Here is a 14215-nt window from a genome sequence, read left to right as displayed (position 1 = left end):
AAAAGCAAGATTTGAACACCCCAAGAATTATGAACCCCTGTGAGCGACCACTTGGTGACAGTGGGAGGAAAATCCCAACAGGAAGAAACATCCAGCAGAACCAGGCTCGGGGAGAGGCGGCCATCTGCTGCAACCACGAGGGGATGAGTGGAAGAAAAGAGCAAAAGGCATAATGTGGTTTAGAGAGACAGTTTAGTAAATACTGAAGATATCCTGTGATAGCCAGAGACTATCACAGCATAACTAAGGGTCACCTGATCCAGCCCAAAACTATATGCTTGAAGGTTTTAAGCTTTGAATTAAAAGTAGAGTGTGTCCGTCTTCTGAATCCAAACTGGCAGCTGGTTCCACAGCAGCGAGGCCTGATGGCTGAAGGCTCTGCCTCCCATTCTGACAACTATACTATACTATACCTGACTAACTATATATAACTGACCACAAGGAAGCAAAGCGCTCTGCTGGGCTGATATGATAAGGTGTAAGATATAAAGGACTGCCGCATTATTCATTTTTAACTGTTCTTCAGATATTTCCATTTCAAATATAAAGTCACCAAATATGAAAATAAAGGTTAAAGGAGCAACAGCATTCACACAGAGGCAGCACATGTGGAGTAAATGTGCAAAAACAAAATCTGTTCTGTAACTTGGTCTAAGCTTCAATGTTAGAAAAAGAAACACATTTTAAGACATTTTGCCAAAATGTTTCTGTAGATTGAGCCCTTTGAGGTTTTTGTTGCTTTAAGCCTGACAAGCAAAGTGCCACGTAGTTCAGCTGTATTAAAGAAAAAGGCAGCCGTCGCTATTTCTGAAAACTGGGAAACTCACACCAAATGATGTCGATGCACGTGTGAGGCTACAGGCCAGGATGAAAATATGTAAATGTGATTTTGGGGTGTGCTGCCCCTTTAAATTATTAATTTCTGTTGCTGCCTGAGAGGTAAAAGTATCTCCGGGGGGCGGGGGGGGGGAGGTGTGAGGGAATTTAAGTTTGCTTATTTTCTCATTTGCAGTGTGGGTGTCTCGCTTAAACACTTTCTGGAAATTAAAATTTCCAAACGACAGTCACGACGTGATTATCAGCGGATGTGAATGAGGCCTCTGATACATTTTGGTGAAGCTGGCTTCCATTGGGGCATAATTATCATTTTTACATAATGAAGTGACTACAAAGGAGCCGGCCTGCATCCTAAGAAGGGAGCTGAAACGATGAGGCATACAGAGGAACCATTACTCTTTCCGCTCGTGTTCGAGCACAGATTACCGAGTTATGATTTGCGCTATAGACTCCGAACCCGAACTAAACGCAGCTGAGCTGAGATGCTGTGGCATCGCACTTCTCTCTGCGATCAAAAATGACAAAAGGGATGATTTCCTTGCTCGGCTGCCTGCACGTACAAACGCGAGGAAGGACGAACCGAGCAGCATTTTCACGGTCCATCCCTGCAAGGATACAGGCAGTTAGTTTTGGCACAAGACTGCGAAAACCTGGCCGCATGTCAATGCGGGCACAAACACCCTAATGTTTGAGTTGTGGGTGGTGCAACAAAACAAACCAAAGGGCATTGTGTTCAAACAACAGGCAACGCTCTGCCCTCGTACAACAACACAGCCGTATTTTTAGATTTTCTTTTATCGTCCATGCCAGAATAAAATGCCTTTCAGGCCTAATGAGTGAGGAAAGGGACTGGGACTGGAGTCAAAGGATTAGTGGCACTGAAGAAAAAACTGCAAAATGACTCAACGGCCTATTTCTATGATGATAGCCTTTATTGTGTCATTTTAAAGAAAACCAGCGGAGGAAACGTGTGTTTGCTGCAGGTTTGTAGTCGCAGCAGCAGATGCCCGAAGACGCGTGAATTGTTGCGTTAATGTAACCGAGCTTACGGACGGCAGATAAGATATTTTGTCGTGTTTTGATTTGGACACTACATTATATGTGGGGCTTTTTCATCTCAAGGCCAACATCCCACTGTAACAACTGCTTTCACGCTTTCTTAATCTTATTACAGTGTGTGCACGCTCGTAAAAGAGAAGCCCCTTTTACGCGAGGCCTTTGCTGACCTTTTGAGCACTTGCAATTTTTTTCTCGCCACCAATCTCATGTAGGTTAGCTGGCAGAGCAGAGCCGAGCGAGTGCTGCTTATTATGTATTACTTTGCTTTTGTAGTCCCTCCACATCGTTACTCATCCAGTATGCTTAAAGGTGCTCTCCCCTCTGGCAAGCACAACTATGACAGTCAGCTTGGAAGTTAGAAGTCTTTCAAAACTCCCCTTTTTTCCCTCCCTCTCCCCGTGTCTGCCGCCTCTTTTCTCTGCCTCTCTTGGTGTCCCCACGTCTATCTCTTCCTTTCTCGCTCTAGTCCTCAGAGAGCACCTGACTGACGTGTTGTTCAAGGATGAAAAGCACAGTGGAGGGGAATCCAAAAGCAAACAACACAAAAATATACATGAGAGGACGGAAAAGACACTGTTAAACACACACGCACGCGCACACACACACACGAGCATGCGCACACAGAACTCTATGAGGAACCCCTTAGGATTATCACCAGCGCGACACTGGACACTTCAGGGAAGACAGCATCTGCTCACTTCCATATTTAATACGGCAAAAAAAGAAGAACATTGTGTTCTCGAGAAACTTTTCATTTTCACTTTGTGTGAATGCAGAGCCAAATACAGTCATGCGAACAGGTTTAATCCTCCCCAGACTTCACGTTTCCGCTGTCCAGGTGGCTATAGAAAGTTCCCAAGTGCCCCGAGGCATTCACACTGTGACTAAAAGCCATTTTGCACAGGAAATTTTGACAGACATGGGGCCTTTGACTTTCAAAGAACTGCTTTTACATCCATCTTTTCCACCAAGTTATGTAAGGTTTTCTTGGTGCTCTCTCCCTCTCTGTGAGTGTGTGTGTATAAAAAAAAATCATCCAGGACACTGGTGTATGTGCAGGGGCAGTAAAGTTTAGCAAACACACATGCAGGAGGCTGAAGTATCCGTGCGCACACGCTCTGCTGCTTCTCGATGGGCAGTCGGACTGCTGCAGGACTCAAAACAAGCGAGGGAGCGCTGCAGGAGGCAGTAGACAAGGTTACAAGGAGACCATATGCTCTGACTGCCTGTATGATGGTGACAAAAAGGCCTCCTGTTTAAAAAAGGACAACGTTCCCTTTTTGTTTTTGTCCTTCAATCACTCAGACACATATTCAGCGTATTAATATAATGGAGAAAATAAAGGCAACCACGCTCAAGAGGCTGTCCAGCGAGCCTTAAATGGACAGCAACTGTGACAGCTACTTATTCTGCATTGACTTTAAAATGAGCGATGATTGTGTGTTTGGCTGCCATGTTATTTATGGACCTCACAAAGTGGGTGGTTGATTGGAGGAAAGCTGAGACCTTGAAGAGGACTGAATTCAAGGTCTTTAACACACACAGAAACCCACTTAGAGAGTTTATTGGAATGAATGTGCAATAGTAAACTTCTCTTTTAGTCTGACTGTGCTGCACTTCATCACTGTCTAGTGCAAACTTCATGTGCAAAAAAAAAGTGAAACCCCAGAAATGTCATGCTCATTTTCATAGGTTTAAATCATCGCACAATAAACCTGTGAAATATTATCTGGGGTCATCTGGGCATGAGTGGTGCTGACGAATTCATTTGGTGAACCAGTCCCAGCACTTACCAGCCACATCACCTCCTCAACTGCTCGTTAATCGGTTAATAACATGGTGCATTTAGACATGTAGACATGGTCAAGAATTTAGTGTTTTAAGCGACTGAACGTGGTTGTTGGTGCCAGGCTGAGTATTTCAGAAACTGCTGATCTGCTGGGATTTTCCCACACAACCATCTGTAGAGTTTACAGAGAGCAATCTGAAAAAGAGAAAATTTCCAGTGAGCGGCAGATCTCTGGGTGAAGATGCCTTCTTGATGTCAGAGGTCAAAAGAGACTGGCCAGACTGCTTCGAGCTGATAGGATGGCTCAAAAAAAACACTTGTTACAACCAAGTTATGCAGAGAAGCAGCTCTGAATGCACAATATATCTAACTTTGAGGCAGAGGGCGTGCAGCAGCAGGAAACTGAGGCTACAGTTCGCACATGACAAAACAAGACGAGTCTCAGTTTCCGCTGCAATCCTTGGATTTGGAAAAATTTGGTGTAAACAACATGAAAGCATGGATCCATCCTGCCTTGTGTCAGTGGTTCAGGCTGCTAGTGGTGGTGTAATGGTGTTGGGGATACTTTCTTGGCACACTTTGGGCCACTTTGTATCAAGTAGAAAACCAGCAGATTATTATTGTTGACCATGTCCAACCCTTCATGATCGCAGCGTACCCATCTTCTGATGGGCGCTTCCAGCAGGATAATGTGATAGCGAATTTCATGGCGCTCGAATGTCCTCCACAGCTACCAGATCTCAGTCCAACAGAGCAGGGATGTCAAAGTCATTTCACTCATCGAGGGACACATAAAGCCCACTCTAATCTCAAGTGGGCTGGACGAGTGAAACTCCACTTTCTGTCAGTGTAAAGATGGTCAACTACACATTTAATCACTGAGATGTCTTAATATAAGATAAAGAAGTGCAATTTCAACAGCACATGTCAGTTTTTCTACATGAGAAATGTGTAAAATTACAGAAGAAAGTTCTTTAATTTGCCCTGTCCTGACTGTCCCGTATTAATAAAACATAAAGTTTTAAATTAACTGCTTTGGTGTAGTATGAATGGCTGTGGGAAAAGCTGTAAAACACATAAAAATGCAGTTAAAGGTCCAAAAATTTATGCTCTCCTTCATATTTTCCAAAGCCACCCAGTGGGCCAGATTGGAGTCTTTTCTGGGACGATTCTGGCCCGCGGGCCTTTTGTTTGACACCCAATAGAGGAATAAAGCACCTCTGGGATGTGGTGAATGCAGAGCCTACAACTCTGCAGCAACCTTTGCTTTGAAGAGTTAAGGCGCCTCCGAAGGCAAAAGAGGGTCTAACGTACCTAATAAACTGGCTGGTGAGTTCATGTGTTTGTCTGTGCTTCTAATCAATCTTTACAACACTTTAAATTACTTTTTGTTTGATACACTGCAAATAAAGCTGACTGATTAACCATTTGTGTCACAGTGAAATCCAGTGCAATAAAAATGCAATCTCCAGCTGTTAAGCGGAGCAGGACTTGGTTGCGTGCAGCAGGATGTCATGAGCAGTAAGAAGCTCTAAAGGGTCAATAACTGCGGCTCTATCGCTCGCACTCTTTATTGTTTTGGGTTTTTTTATCCCGGCTAATGGCCATTAGAGGCTGACAGCCGTCTGTCGACATGCAGGCAGGAATCTTCTTAGCCTGCAGATTACGCCGAGCCTGTGACTCTATTTTCACTCCCATCATGTACCTGTATAGTAAAATATGTCAGCGAATGAAGTCATGTTTCAGCAGGGCACTACCGGAGGAGTATATTGCAATGCTGACTAACAGAATGACAGATGCTTTGAGTGTTTCGCTGTTGAGTGACAGCAAACTTGTCAGGGCTTTTGTGTGGCTCTGCTGCCATTTTTTCATTTTGGTTGCTGCCAGTGAGGGAGGGACGCATCTATGCAGCCACAGCTGAGTGAAAAGGCACCTAGGAGGCATTTTTTTGAGCTTGTCAGACACAAGAAATCTAATCCAGACAGCCAAGAATTGGAATGTAAATGAGAAACCCGAAAATAGCAGCTGTCTCTGCGTAATTGGAACAAATGGAAGTTGGATGTGTGGTAGAAAATAAAAACAAGAAAACAACTGGGATGTAACGTGACACTATTTGCTGACAGTTACAATAAGCTGGGGAGAGCCGAGCCACAGGCAGGCTGTTGTTTGTAGCTAGGCAGCTTATAGTTTCTGTCAAACTGCTGCTGATCTCAGATCTTGAAGGTCGCAATTATGTGCCCCCCACCCCCCGCCTCCTACTATTCCTGCTTCATCCCTTTATGCTGTTATCCTCCTCTTTTCCTTTAAACCCCCTCTGGTGTCCTAAGCAGCATTTAATTGTGAAGGGCTGAGCCGAGGAAGGAGTAATCAGATGAGAACGGAGGCAGGGGGAATCACGTGGGCACACATTCGCTAAAGGGGGATTAATAATACTGGCGTCTTGATTGAACTTCGGCTGCTCTCCCTGGCAAATTGGAGGTGGGGCAAGGGGAGAAAAATAGTGACACGGAGAGAGGAGGGAAAGAGACGAGAGTTGTAAAGACCGAGGACGATCGGAGGTTCTCAGATGAGAGCAGCAGGGAGAGGAGACACAGATGAGGAGAGAAGAGGGAAACAGAGAAAGGGAGTTAGAGCAGTGAGAGGGAGTGGGAGGAAGAAAGAGCGAGGAGAGGAGGCAGTGCAGCGCAGTGCGGGGGGGAGAGAGACAGGAAGGGAGAGAGAGAGAGAGAGATGTAGAGACAGGAAGCCTCCACTGCCACTGAGCCAGTGAGATGCAGGCAGGCAGAGAGAGACGACAGAGGGAGAGAGAGGCCCTCGGCATCTCCACGGCTGGCCCAGCGAGGGGGCGAGGGGCTCAAGAGCACTACAGCGGAGCAAAGAGTGGGAGGGGAAGCTGAAACTGAGGGAAAAGAAGAAGGGCGATACAATCAGAAGCAGGCTTCGGCAGGAAAAAGGGGAGTGGGGTGAGTGGGACTAACGCTGAGGAGGGAAAAAGCAGATAAAAGTTTTGGAGACAGAGTAAGAGAGGGGAGAGGGAAGGGGGGGACGAGACTGAACATCAGAGCGGATAAAGCCCGTTAATGGCAAAGGTAGGAGGAGATTCGTGGAAGAAGAGGAGGAAGCTCTCGGTGTCTCAGGAGTCCTCCCGTTCCCCTTTTATTTCGTCTTCATTCTGCCAGGCTGCCGGACATCATCCATCACCATGTTCTCTGACAGCGGGGCTCCGGCGCCTGGGGAGCAGAAAGGCTTCAAGTCCCACACCCCTCACTTCATCCCGTGGCTGCGCAATAGCTTGAAGCCTGGTCACAGCAGTGACCTGGGGCTCAACGGACCGTACAAATCCAACTCAGAGACCCGAAACAACCTGACCCCGCTGGAGAGAGCCAAAGGGATCGGCTTTTTCTCCATCCAGGGGAAGGACCGCGGAAAAAAGGCTGAACTTCGGTGCAATGGGGTGGGGAAGGCGAGGATGCTGCCAGTTGTGCTGAGGGGGCACCACATCCTGCCAGGGAGTCTGGGGAAGCAGAGGGAGGACAGTCCTGCCAGGTGGAACCGGACTAAAGAGCTTGGCACAGACCCCAACGCACAGATCAGCCCAGGGGAGGGGCCGCAGGGACCAGCCAACAGCTCCTCCGCTGCTCAGGACAACCACACCTTTGTTAGGAACCACAGCAGCCACCTGAGCCCCCATCAGTCGCAGAGTGACAGCAGTAGCAACTCAGTCAAGAAATACGGGCCACTGCTTGGACCTCCTGCTGCTCCAGTTGCTGCGCTGCTCTCTGAGGAGCCAAACTTTAACGTGCCTGTTGTTATGTGTATGGAGGGCAAAGAGGGGAAGGTGTGGGACTACGCCAGCCACACCACCCACCGTCAGAGAGACCACCGTTCATCCAGCTGGCTGAACTATGACACTCAGGGACTAATAGAGAGGCAGCATGGATTCAGCTCCAACTTCAGCTACACCAGTAAACACAGCAGGAGCTCCCAGAGCCAAAGAGACCTGACAGCGCTGCGGGAGCCACCTGTGGAGGATCTAAACGGAGTTATCTTCTCCACCGAGGTTCCTCACAGGGGGCTGAGCTGTACGACAACTCTACAAGGCCCCAAGAAACCCAGACCGACCTCAGAGCGCACCGCTTTCCTGGCTCAGAACCAGACGTGGGCCCAGCACAGACCAAAGAGTGAAGGGGAGTCACAGAGGAAAGAGGCCAGCTGCAGGAGGAAGGTGGTGCGAAACCAAATTAAACGGGTGGTGGTCAACCTGGAGCAGGTTCTCAAAGCCCTGAGGGATGTTCATCAGGAAATGAAAGAGGTAACATGACATATTTTTCTCGACTCTGACTAAAAAGATGAGATGAAATCTTTTTCAGTGTGTCAGATTCAACCACGTCACCCTCTCAATCATCACATTTCATTCGAGCGACTGAGAAGTGAGAAATACAAACAAAACAGGACAGAAAAGTTACCGTGTCCTTTCACATTCATTTTCTGAAAATGTTCATGCTCGAGGGCCTGTGCACCGATGAATAACAAGCCGGTCTCCAAATGCACGTCCTCAGCAAGAATTTGCCATGCATTAAAAAGTCAGCAGCACGGCTTGCATGAATGCAGCACCAAAATTTCCCAACTGTTTCTCCAAATTTCCTCTGTCGTCTGTCTGCACGCTTCAGCTCGAGTCGTGTGCACATTTTCATAAAGGTGAATGAGACACTAGTCATGCCCCATTTGCCTGATGCGTTCAGAGGTTGTTGAGATGAAGGATCTCTCCCTCCACTCGCTCTTCTTACGGACAGATGCTGCTCCAGGCACAGCTGGATTGCGTCCGACGCTTTTTATAATCCATTTACGTCTGAGTTTCTCTGCCTCACACAGTAAAAGTGACACATAAATCTCGCCTCTTGCCATTTGATCTGCCTCTGTGGGGTCACAGCTAAACCCGAGGTAGTAACCTCATCATCCTGGCTGTGAGCTTTATTAATAAAACCCCAACGACTGCACACACAAAGAAGGGAAAGAGGACCGGGGGGTGAGTAAGCAGATGCTGAAATAGAAAAGTCCCAAATTTTCACAACAGAGACAACAGATGAAAAGGGAGATAAGGTACCAGAGAAGACTTTGGTCACATATTTATTCCAAAGCCGTGTTTTTCATTCTGCTGCATGAGCAGCAAACCTCAGCTTTGTTTAATATTCATCACGGCTACGAAAAGAAATTAGTGGAGGCCTTTGTCTGAAGCTAAACAAATATTACACTAAAGATCTCTCTCGCACACAGGAGGAGGAAAAGACATCACAAAAGCGGGCTTGCACTTGAATATGATAGCGATCCTCTGCTGAGGCGCTTTGACAGATCAAAAAGCTGAACTATGACTCAGAACTTCAAGAGAAACAACAACAGAATTGAACTTAAAGAGCTAAACGCAACTTAAATAACGGCGCTCCACAACAAACGTCTCTCGGTACTCATCAGGAGGACCTGCAGGGTCAATAAACCCCCCCACTGTTTCTAATAAACACCCTTGGGAGAAGCACATGAAAACCAGGGTCCTCTGCGCTTTTATCTCATCTGATTTCTGACATTAACAAGCAGCACCTGCCCAGAGTCACTGGATGTGCATATACATGCTGTACTTCAAAGCAATATGAAATGCCTCGCTCAAACAGCTCCAGCATTAAAAAAAAGACAGAGAGAGACAAATCAGGTCATCCACTGACATCAGCAAGGATATTGAACACAGCGAACAAAACAATCCAGCACGGACCGAGGATTTATCTGTGCACATTGAGCAGGTGGCGTGATGGGTCAAGCATCTTCCCCAGTGTAATTTCCTCCAATCTCTCCAGCTTCCATCTATGTATGGCTGTGTGTGTGTAACATGGCTGTTTCTTCTAGTCTTGTTGTGTGGGTTGTGTGTGTGGATGCTCTGCACGCACTTGGATACGTGCATGTGTGCCTCGTCTGATTTTTACTAAACTGGCAGGACAAATCTGATTTGTTTTACCAGACTGAGCTGCACTGCTTTAGCTTAGTTCTGTATGTTATGAAACATTTCTTCGAGGTTTGCAGGAATTCATCTTTGTGCAGCTCTCCTAAGCTCCTGCCACACTGTCTCAATTTTGGATGAGGTCTGTCGCAGATTTGACGCTGCGCTTGGGATCATTGGCCTCTCGCGTGATTCAATTTCAGCCGAACTGTAGCTGTCGGACAGATGGCCTCACATTTACTCAAGAATACTTTGGTATACAGAGGAGTTCACAGTGGACTCAATGGCTGCAAGGTGCCCAGGTCTGTAGGCTGCAAAGCCAAAATCATCACCCTGCCACCACCGTGCTGACAGTTGGTATGAGAGGGGTTGGTGCACTATGGTCAAACATCTCCACTTTGGTTTTGTCTGTCCAAAGAAATTTGTTCCAGAGGTTTTGTGGTAACATGCTAGCTGAGGCCTGTAGGCTCTGAGAAGTAGCTCTTGGGTTCTTTGCAGTTTCTCTCAGCATTGCACAGTCTGACCTTACGGTGAGTTTTCTGGGACGTCCACTTCCGGAAAGATTGGAGCATTGTGTTCAACACAACTGCAAAGATGTCTGTTTTTATAGAAGTGCTCAAACTTGCTGATGATAAAATAATGATGTATATATGAGAAGTACTGGCTGCTATTTACCTCTTAATTCCTGAGGAAGCAGAAACGACAGAGTTTCACAGGACTGCATATCCTGGTGGATTAGGGGATCAAGCTGATAACCATTTAAACACAGTTTTCCCAGGTGAAATTCAGCTGCAGATCTTTGTGGAATTATGAATCTTTCCCCTTCTTCCCTCCGCTTCACGCTGCTGTCCAGGCAAAGAATATTTCCTCTTGTCAGCTAACTGAGGAAATGATCAAATTTAAGCCAATAGTTGTTAGGTGTAATTTGTTAAAATATCTATCATACATAATGCCAAATATTAACTGTTTCCAGCTGCACTCTTATGAAAATTTGTGCTGCTATCGAGAGATTTGCTTTAGGAGTTTGACTCTTGGTGGTCAATTATGCAGAATTTATGGAGAAAAAAAAGCAGCAATTTGCAGATGAAAGTGTTATTTTTCTAGTGTGTTATTATCTCTATAATAAATTATGTATTGCAGCACTTTTATAAAATGAGCGACTCACAAGAGACAGGTTAAACAGAGGATGCTGCTACACTGATAGCGTTAAAGTGAAAATGCAGCTCGTGGTGTCTTTGATTAAACCCTCTCTGCCCGGTAACTGAGGCTTTCTGACAAAGCTCAAAAACTCTTTGAGTTTAGTCTAAGATTACTGCGATGACATCACCATGACATCATCTGTTTTCACAGGCTATTACTCACTGCCAGAGGTGAACCGATCTGTATAAGGGAACAATGGAGAGCTCTGTTCTCAATCTATCGCCTCTCTTTTCATTCAGCACACACAGCTGGACCAGCAGCCAAGCAGAGTGGGCAACTCCCAAAAAGCTCAGTGTTTTACTTTACTCTGTATGTGCAACATTTGATCAGTCTGCTAAATATGTGTCTCTCTAAACGGGAACCTCGCCATCAGGTCCCGCATTCCCTGTCTTGGAGCAGTGGCACCAAAACCCAAAGCAAACAAAAACTATAGATGACATTTTTCAATCACAGAAACTGGAAGAGCGAGGAAAACTTAACTTACTGACTCTATCTTTATCTGTCAATCGTGTACTTTCTAGGTGGTGCAACAGATTGACCATCTAACATCATCCATTGATCTGAATGAGGAGGAGGAGGAGGAGGAGCAGGGAACTGGAAGAGAAAGCACCAAACCTCCCAGCGACAGCAGCTACAGTTCAGGCTCGAGCTCCAGTGAAACAACAGTGGGCATCACACATCAGAGGCTGTCAGAGCCTGCAAACCAGCCAGAAACTGTGTCTTCATCTGGCACCCTGAGGAGAGAGCATCATAGCAGGAGCCAGTCTCCACCCAATGTGCAGCTGCGCCCGCTAACCTCTGGATTTTTATCGGAGAGGAGTCGGACTCTTCACCTCACCGGTAGTGTTGGGGCCTCACCCAAACACGGCGGGAAGCTGCCATACTCCAGTAGCCTCACGACCCGCGACCACACTCACTCCCCCCAAAGAAGCCTCCCTGCTCGGCCTCCCACTCCTGGTCTTTCCCCTCTAACGATAAACTTCCATCTCCCCAGTAGCTCTGGTTCTCAGCCTCACTCCCCTGGGGCTACCTCCTCCATCAGGATCAGCCCCATCTCACCTCCCTCTCCCCTGTCTTCGAAGGCTAACCCACCCCCTGCTCTTAGCCCGTCTGTCATCATCCAGACCAAAGTGGGGTCTTATCAGACCACACAAAGCGATCTCCCATCTGCTGGTCCACTCTCTCCGTCGTCCAACCTGCCGCCGTCTGCCAGCTGCCCACCCACCGACTCAGAGACTGAAACCGGGTCCGCCACTAACACAGAGAGGCGAGCATCCTCAGCGGGACCGTCACACGTATGCGCCACAGCACAAGGCCACAGAGGTCGCAAGCCTCCACCTTACCCACATCACAGACTCTCGGAAAACACAAAGAAAGTGAAGGAGCCCCGCAAAGCTCCTCCGTACCCTGAGAAAAGAAGGCTGCTCTCGACCACAGTGTGAGACAATGCAGCAGGAGAGGGGGGCTGATCGAATGGAGCCATATTCACAGCACCAGCCACAAGTCTGCAAGAGTGGAGAGTGATTTAAGGCTTGCCAAGCTGAGCTGAGACCAAGTTTCCAAGGTGACAAGGCGCAGACGCAACTTGGGGTGAGTATGTCAGGAGGAACAGCTTGCTTCTGCTAATGTCCTCTTACTCTCTCCTTCTATACAAACCTCTCGGGTACACACACTGAACATACACAGGGCATCGTAACATCTGTCTGGTTAACTGCTCTGGTAACAAGAGCCTCTATACAGATGTTCACTTTGCACTGCGGATCTCAGACTCCCACCGACTGCACAGTTAAAGGGCAAGGGACTGAAAAGGCCTAATTAGAGAGAAATTGCAATTATTGCAAAATGACAAGGCAAAGCAAGAAGTGATTACCTTAGTGCACTTCAGCCCATGCAGCCAAAGAGGTCCACTCACATGTATCAGCATCGTCTGAGGTGGATAATTGCTGTCTCACTGCAGCTCAGGCTACCTTGGCTTGCAGTGTTAAAGAACACATGCGGGGGAAGTGAGGTCAGAGATCTGTGACAGATCTAGAGACAAGAAAACGTGTCATAAAATGAAAAACTTTGCAAGAAAGTGCCCGAGCCCAGTGTCCCCGCTCCGACTGGGTCACCAGCCTAGCACTGGGGTGCACGTCAGGGGAGACAGGGGGCAGCTGGCCATTCGTTGTACCCTTCACCGGGCCCCTGGTGATACAAAAATCCCATCTCCTTTGCTGCCTCTGGCTTGACCGACCCAGCCACAATCTCCATCTGTTCCCCTCCAAATGTCAGGAGATGCAGAGAGAGAGAAATAGGGGGCAGGTGCGAGAGAGCAAAGAGAGAAAAGCAGACACGGGAATGCCAGCCGGATTAACTACATAAACACAGCACAGCAAATCGATGGCTCATTCATTTAGGTCAGCTTATGTTGTCCTCTCTGAAATGTTGCTTTGGGTTATTTCAGCTGGCTCTTTATTTTTCTGAAAGAATAAAGCTGGGGTTATTTTATATTCTCTCTCATGACCAACAGGCCCAATAAAAAGAGTCTGTTTCTCAATAGAGTGACCTAATGGTTACCTGCATGTGCCACTCAGCACAGAGGTACACATCTTCAACAGACATCTAGTTTCAGTCTTTGTACAAAGGCTCAGCTATTTACCCCAAATAGGTAAACACTGCAGATTTTTAAAGGTTCTTTAGGACAACAGGAGTGCATTTTATATATATATATATATTAGTGCTGTCAGCGTTACTCTTGTTAAAATGACGTTAACGCCATAACTACATTAACGTGGCAAATCTTCGTTAGCGAGTTAACGCTGGACGGCACTGACGCGTTAACGAACCGCGCTAATGCGTTGACATTAGCGCTGTTCCTCATCCTCACAAACAGCTAGGAATTAATAACCATTGGTGCTCCACAGAGCGCTTCCATCACCAGGATGGTATGTGTGGGATTATGTTCATAATGAATATCACACAGTGATACTCTGTGACTGATTCAAGCATTTTTAGGCAGATTTTGAGATAGTTTTATTAGTAATTAGTCATTTTTGTGCAGATAATCTGAAATATCACCAGATCTATCCCTCAGAGGTGTCTACCATCATGCTACAAGTGCAATGCTTACATGCTTAAAGCTGGAGCACCAACATGATGCTCAGAAAGAATCACATCCTCAGTCTAGTCTGCTAACCCGTTAACTTTAAGGAGTAAAATCTTATGTGCAGCTGAGGTCAGTGGAGATCTTGTTAGTGTTGCAGGTAAACTGAATGGTTTTCCTAATAATGAGCGGTCCACAGCGAAAAAAAATGCCACACTATAGCTGTGCAAAAAAAAGTGCAGTCGGGTGGAAAAACTAAATACAT

At 46.7% G+C, this 14215-nt stretch overlaps 1 protein-coding gene across 1 annotated transcript; it reads left to right on the top strand.

Annotated features, from left to right (window-relative positions):
• The first annotated feature begins 6427 nt into the window (after positions 1–6427).
• Positions 6428–12452, top strand: LOC116323165. The gene is made up of 2 exons (XM_031743443.2): positions 6428–7997; positions 11390–12452. The coding sequence occupies exons 1-2, from the start codon at positions 6888–6890 to the stop codon at positions 12308–12310; spliced, it is 2031 nt and encodes a 676-aa protein (XP_031599303.2). The 5' UTR covers positions 6428–6887; the 3' UTR covers positions 12311–12452.
• The last annotated feature ends 1763 nt before the right edge of the window (positions 12453–14215 follow it).

The sequence above is a fragment of the Oreochromis aureus genome, linkage group 23, assembly GCF_013358895.1.
Source record: "Oreochromis aureus strain Israel breed Guangdong linkage group 23, ZZ_aureus, whole genome shotgun sequence".
NCBI classification, from domain to species: Eukaryota; Metazoa; Chordata; class Actinopteri; order Cichliformes; family Cichlidae; genus Oreochromis; species Oreochromis aureus.
The sequence above is the reverse complement of the archived record's forward strand: the minus strand, read 5'-3'. Positions and strand labels throughout refer to the sequence as shown.

Bases quoted from the DNA above. Each gene is read 5' to 3' on its own strand.
- LOC116323165 (XM_031743443.2), top strand. From the start codon at position 6,888: ATGTTCTCTGACAGCGGGGCTCCGGCGCCTGGGGAGCAGAAAGGCTTC. The intron at 7,998-11,389 runs GTAACATGACAT...TGTACTTTCTAG, and splicing joins TTCATCAGGAAATGAAAGAG to GTGGTGCAACAGATTGACCA.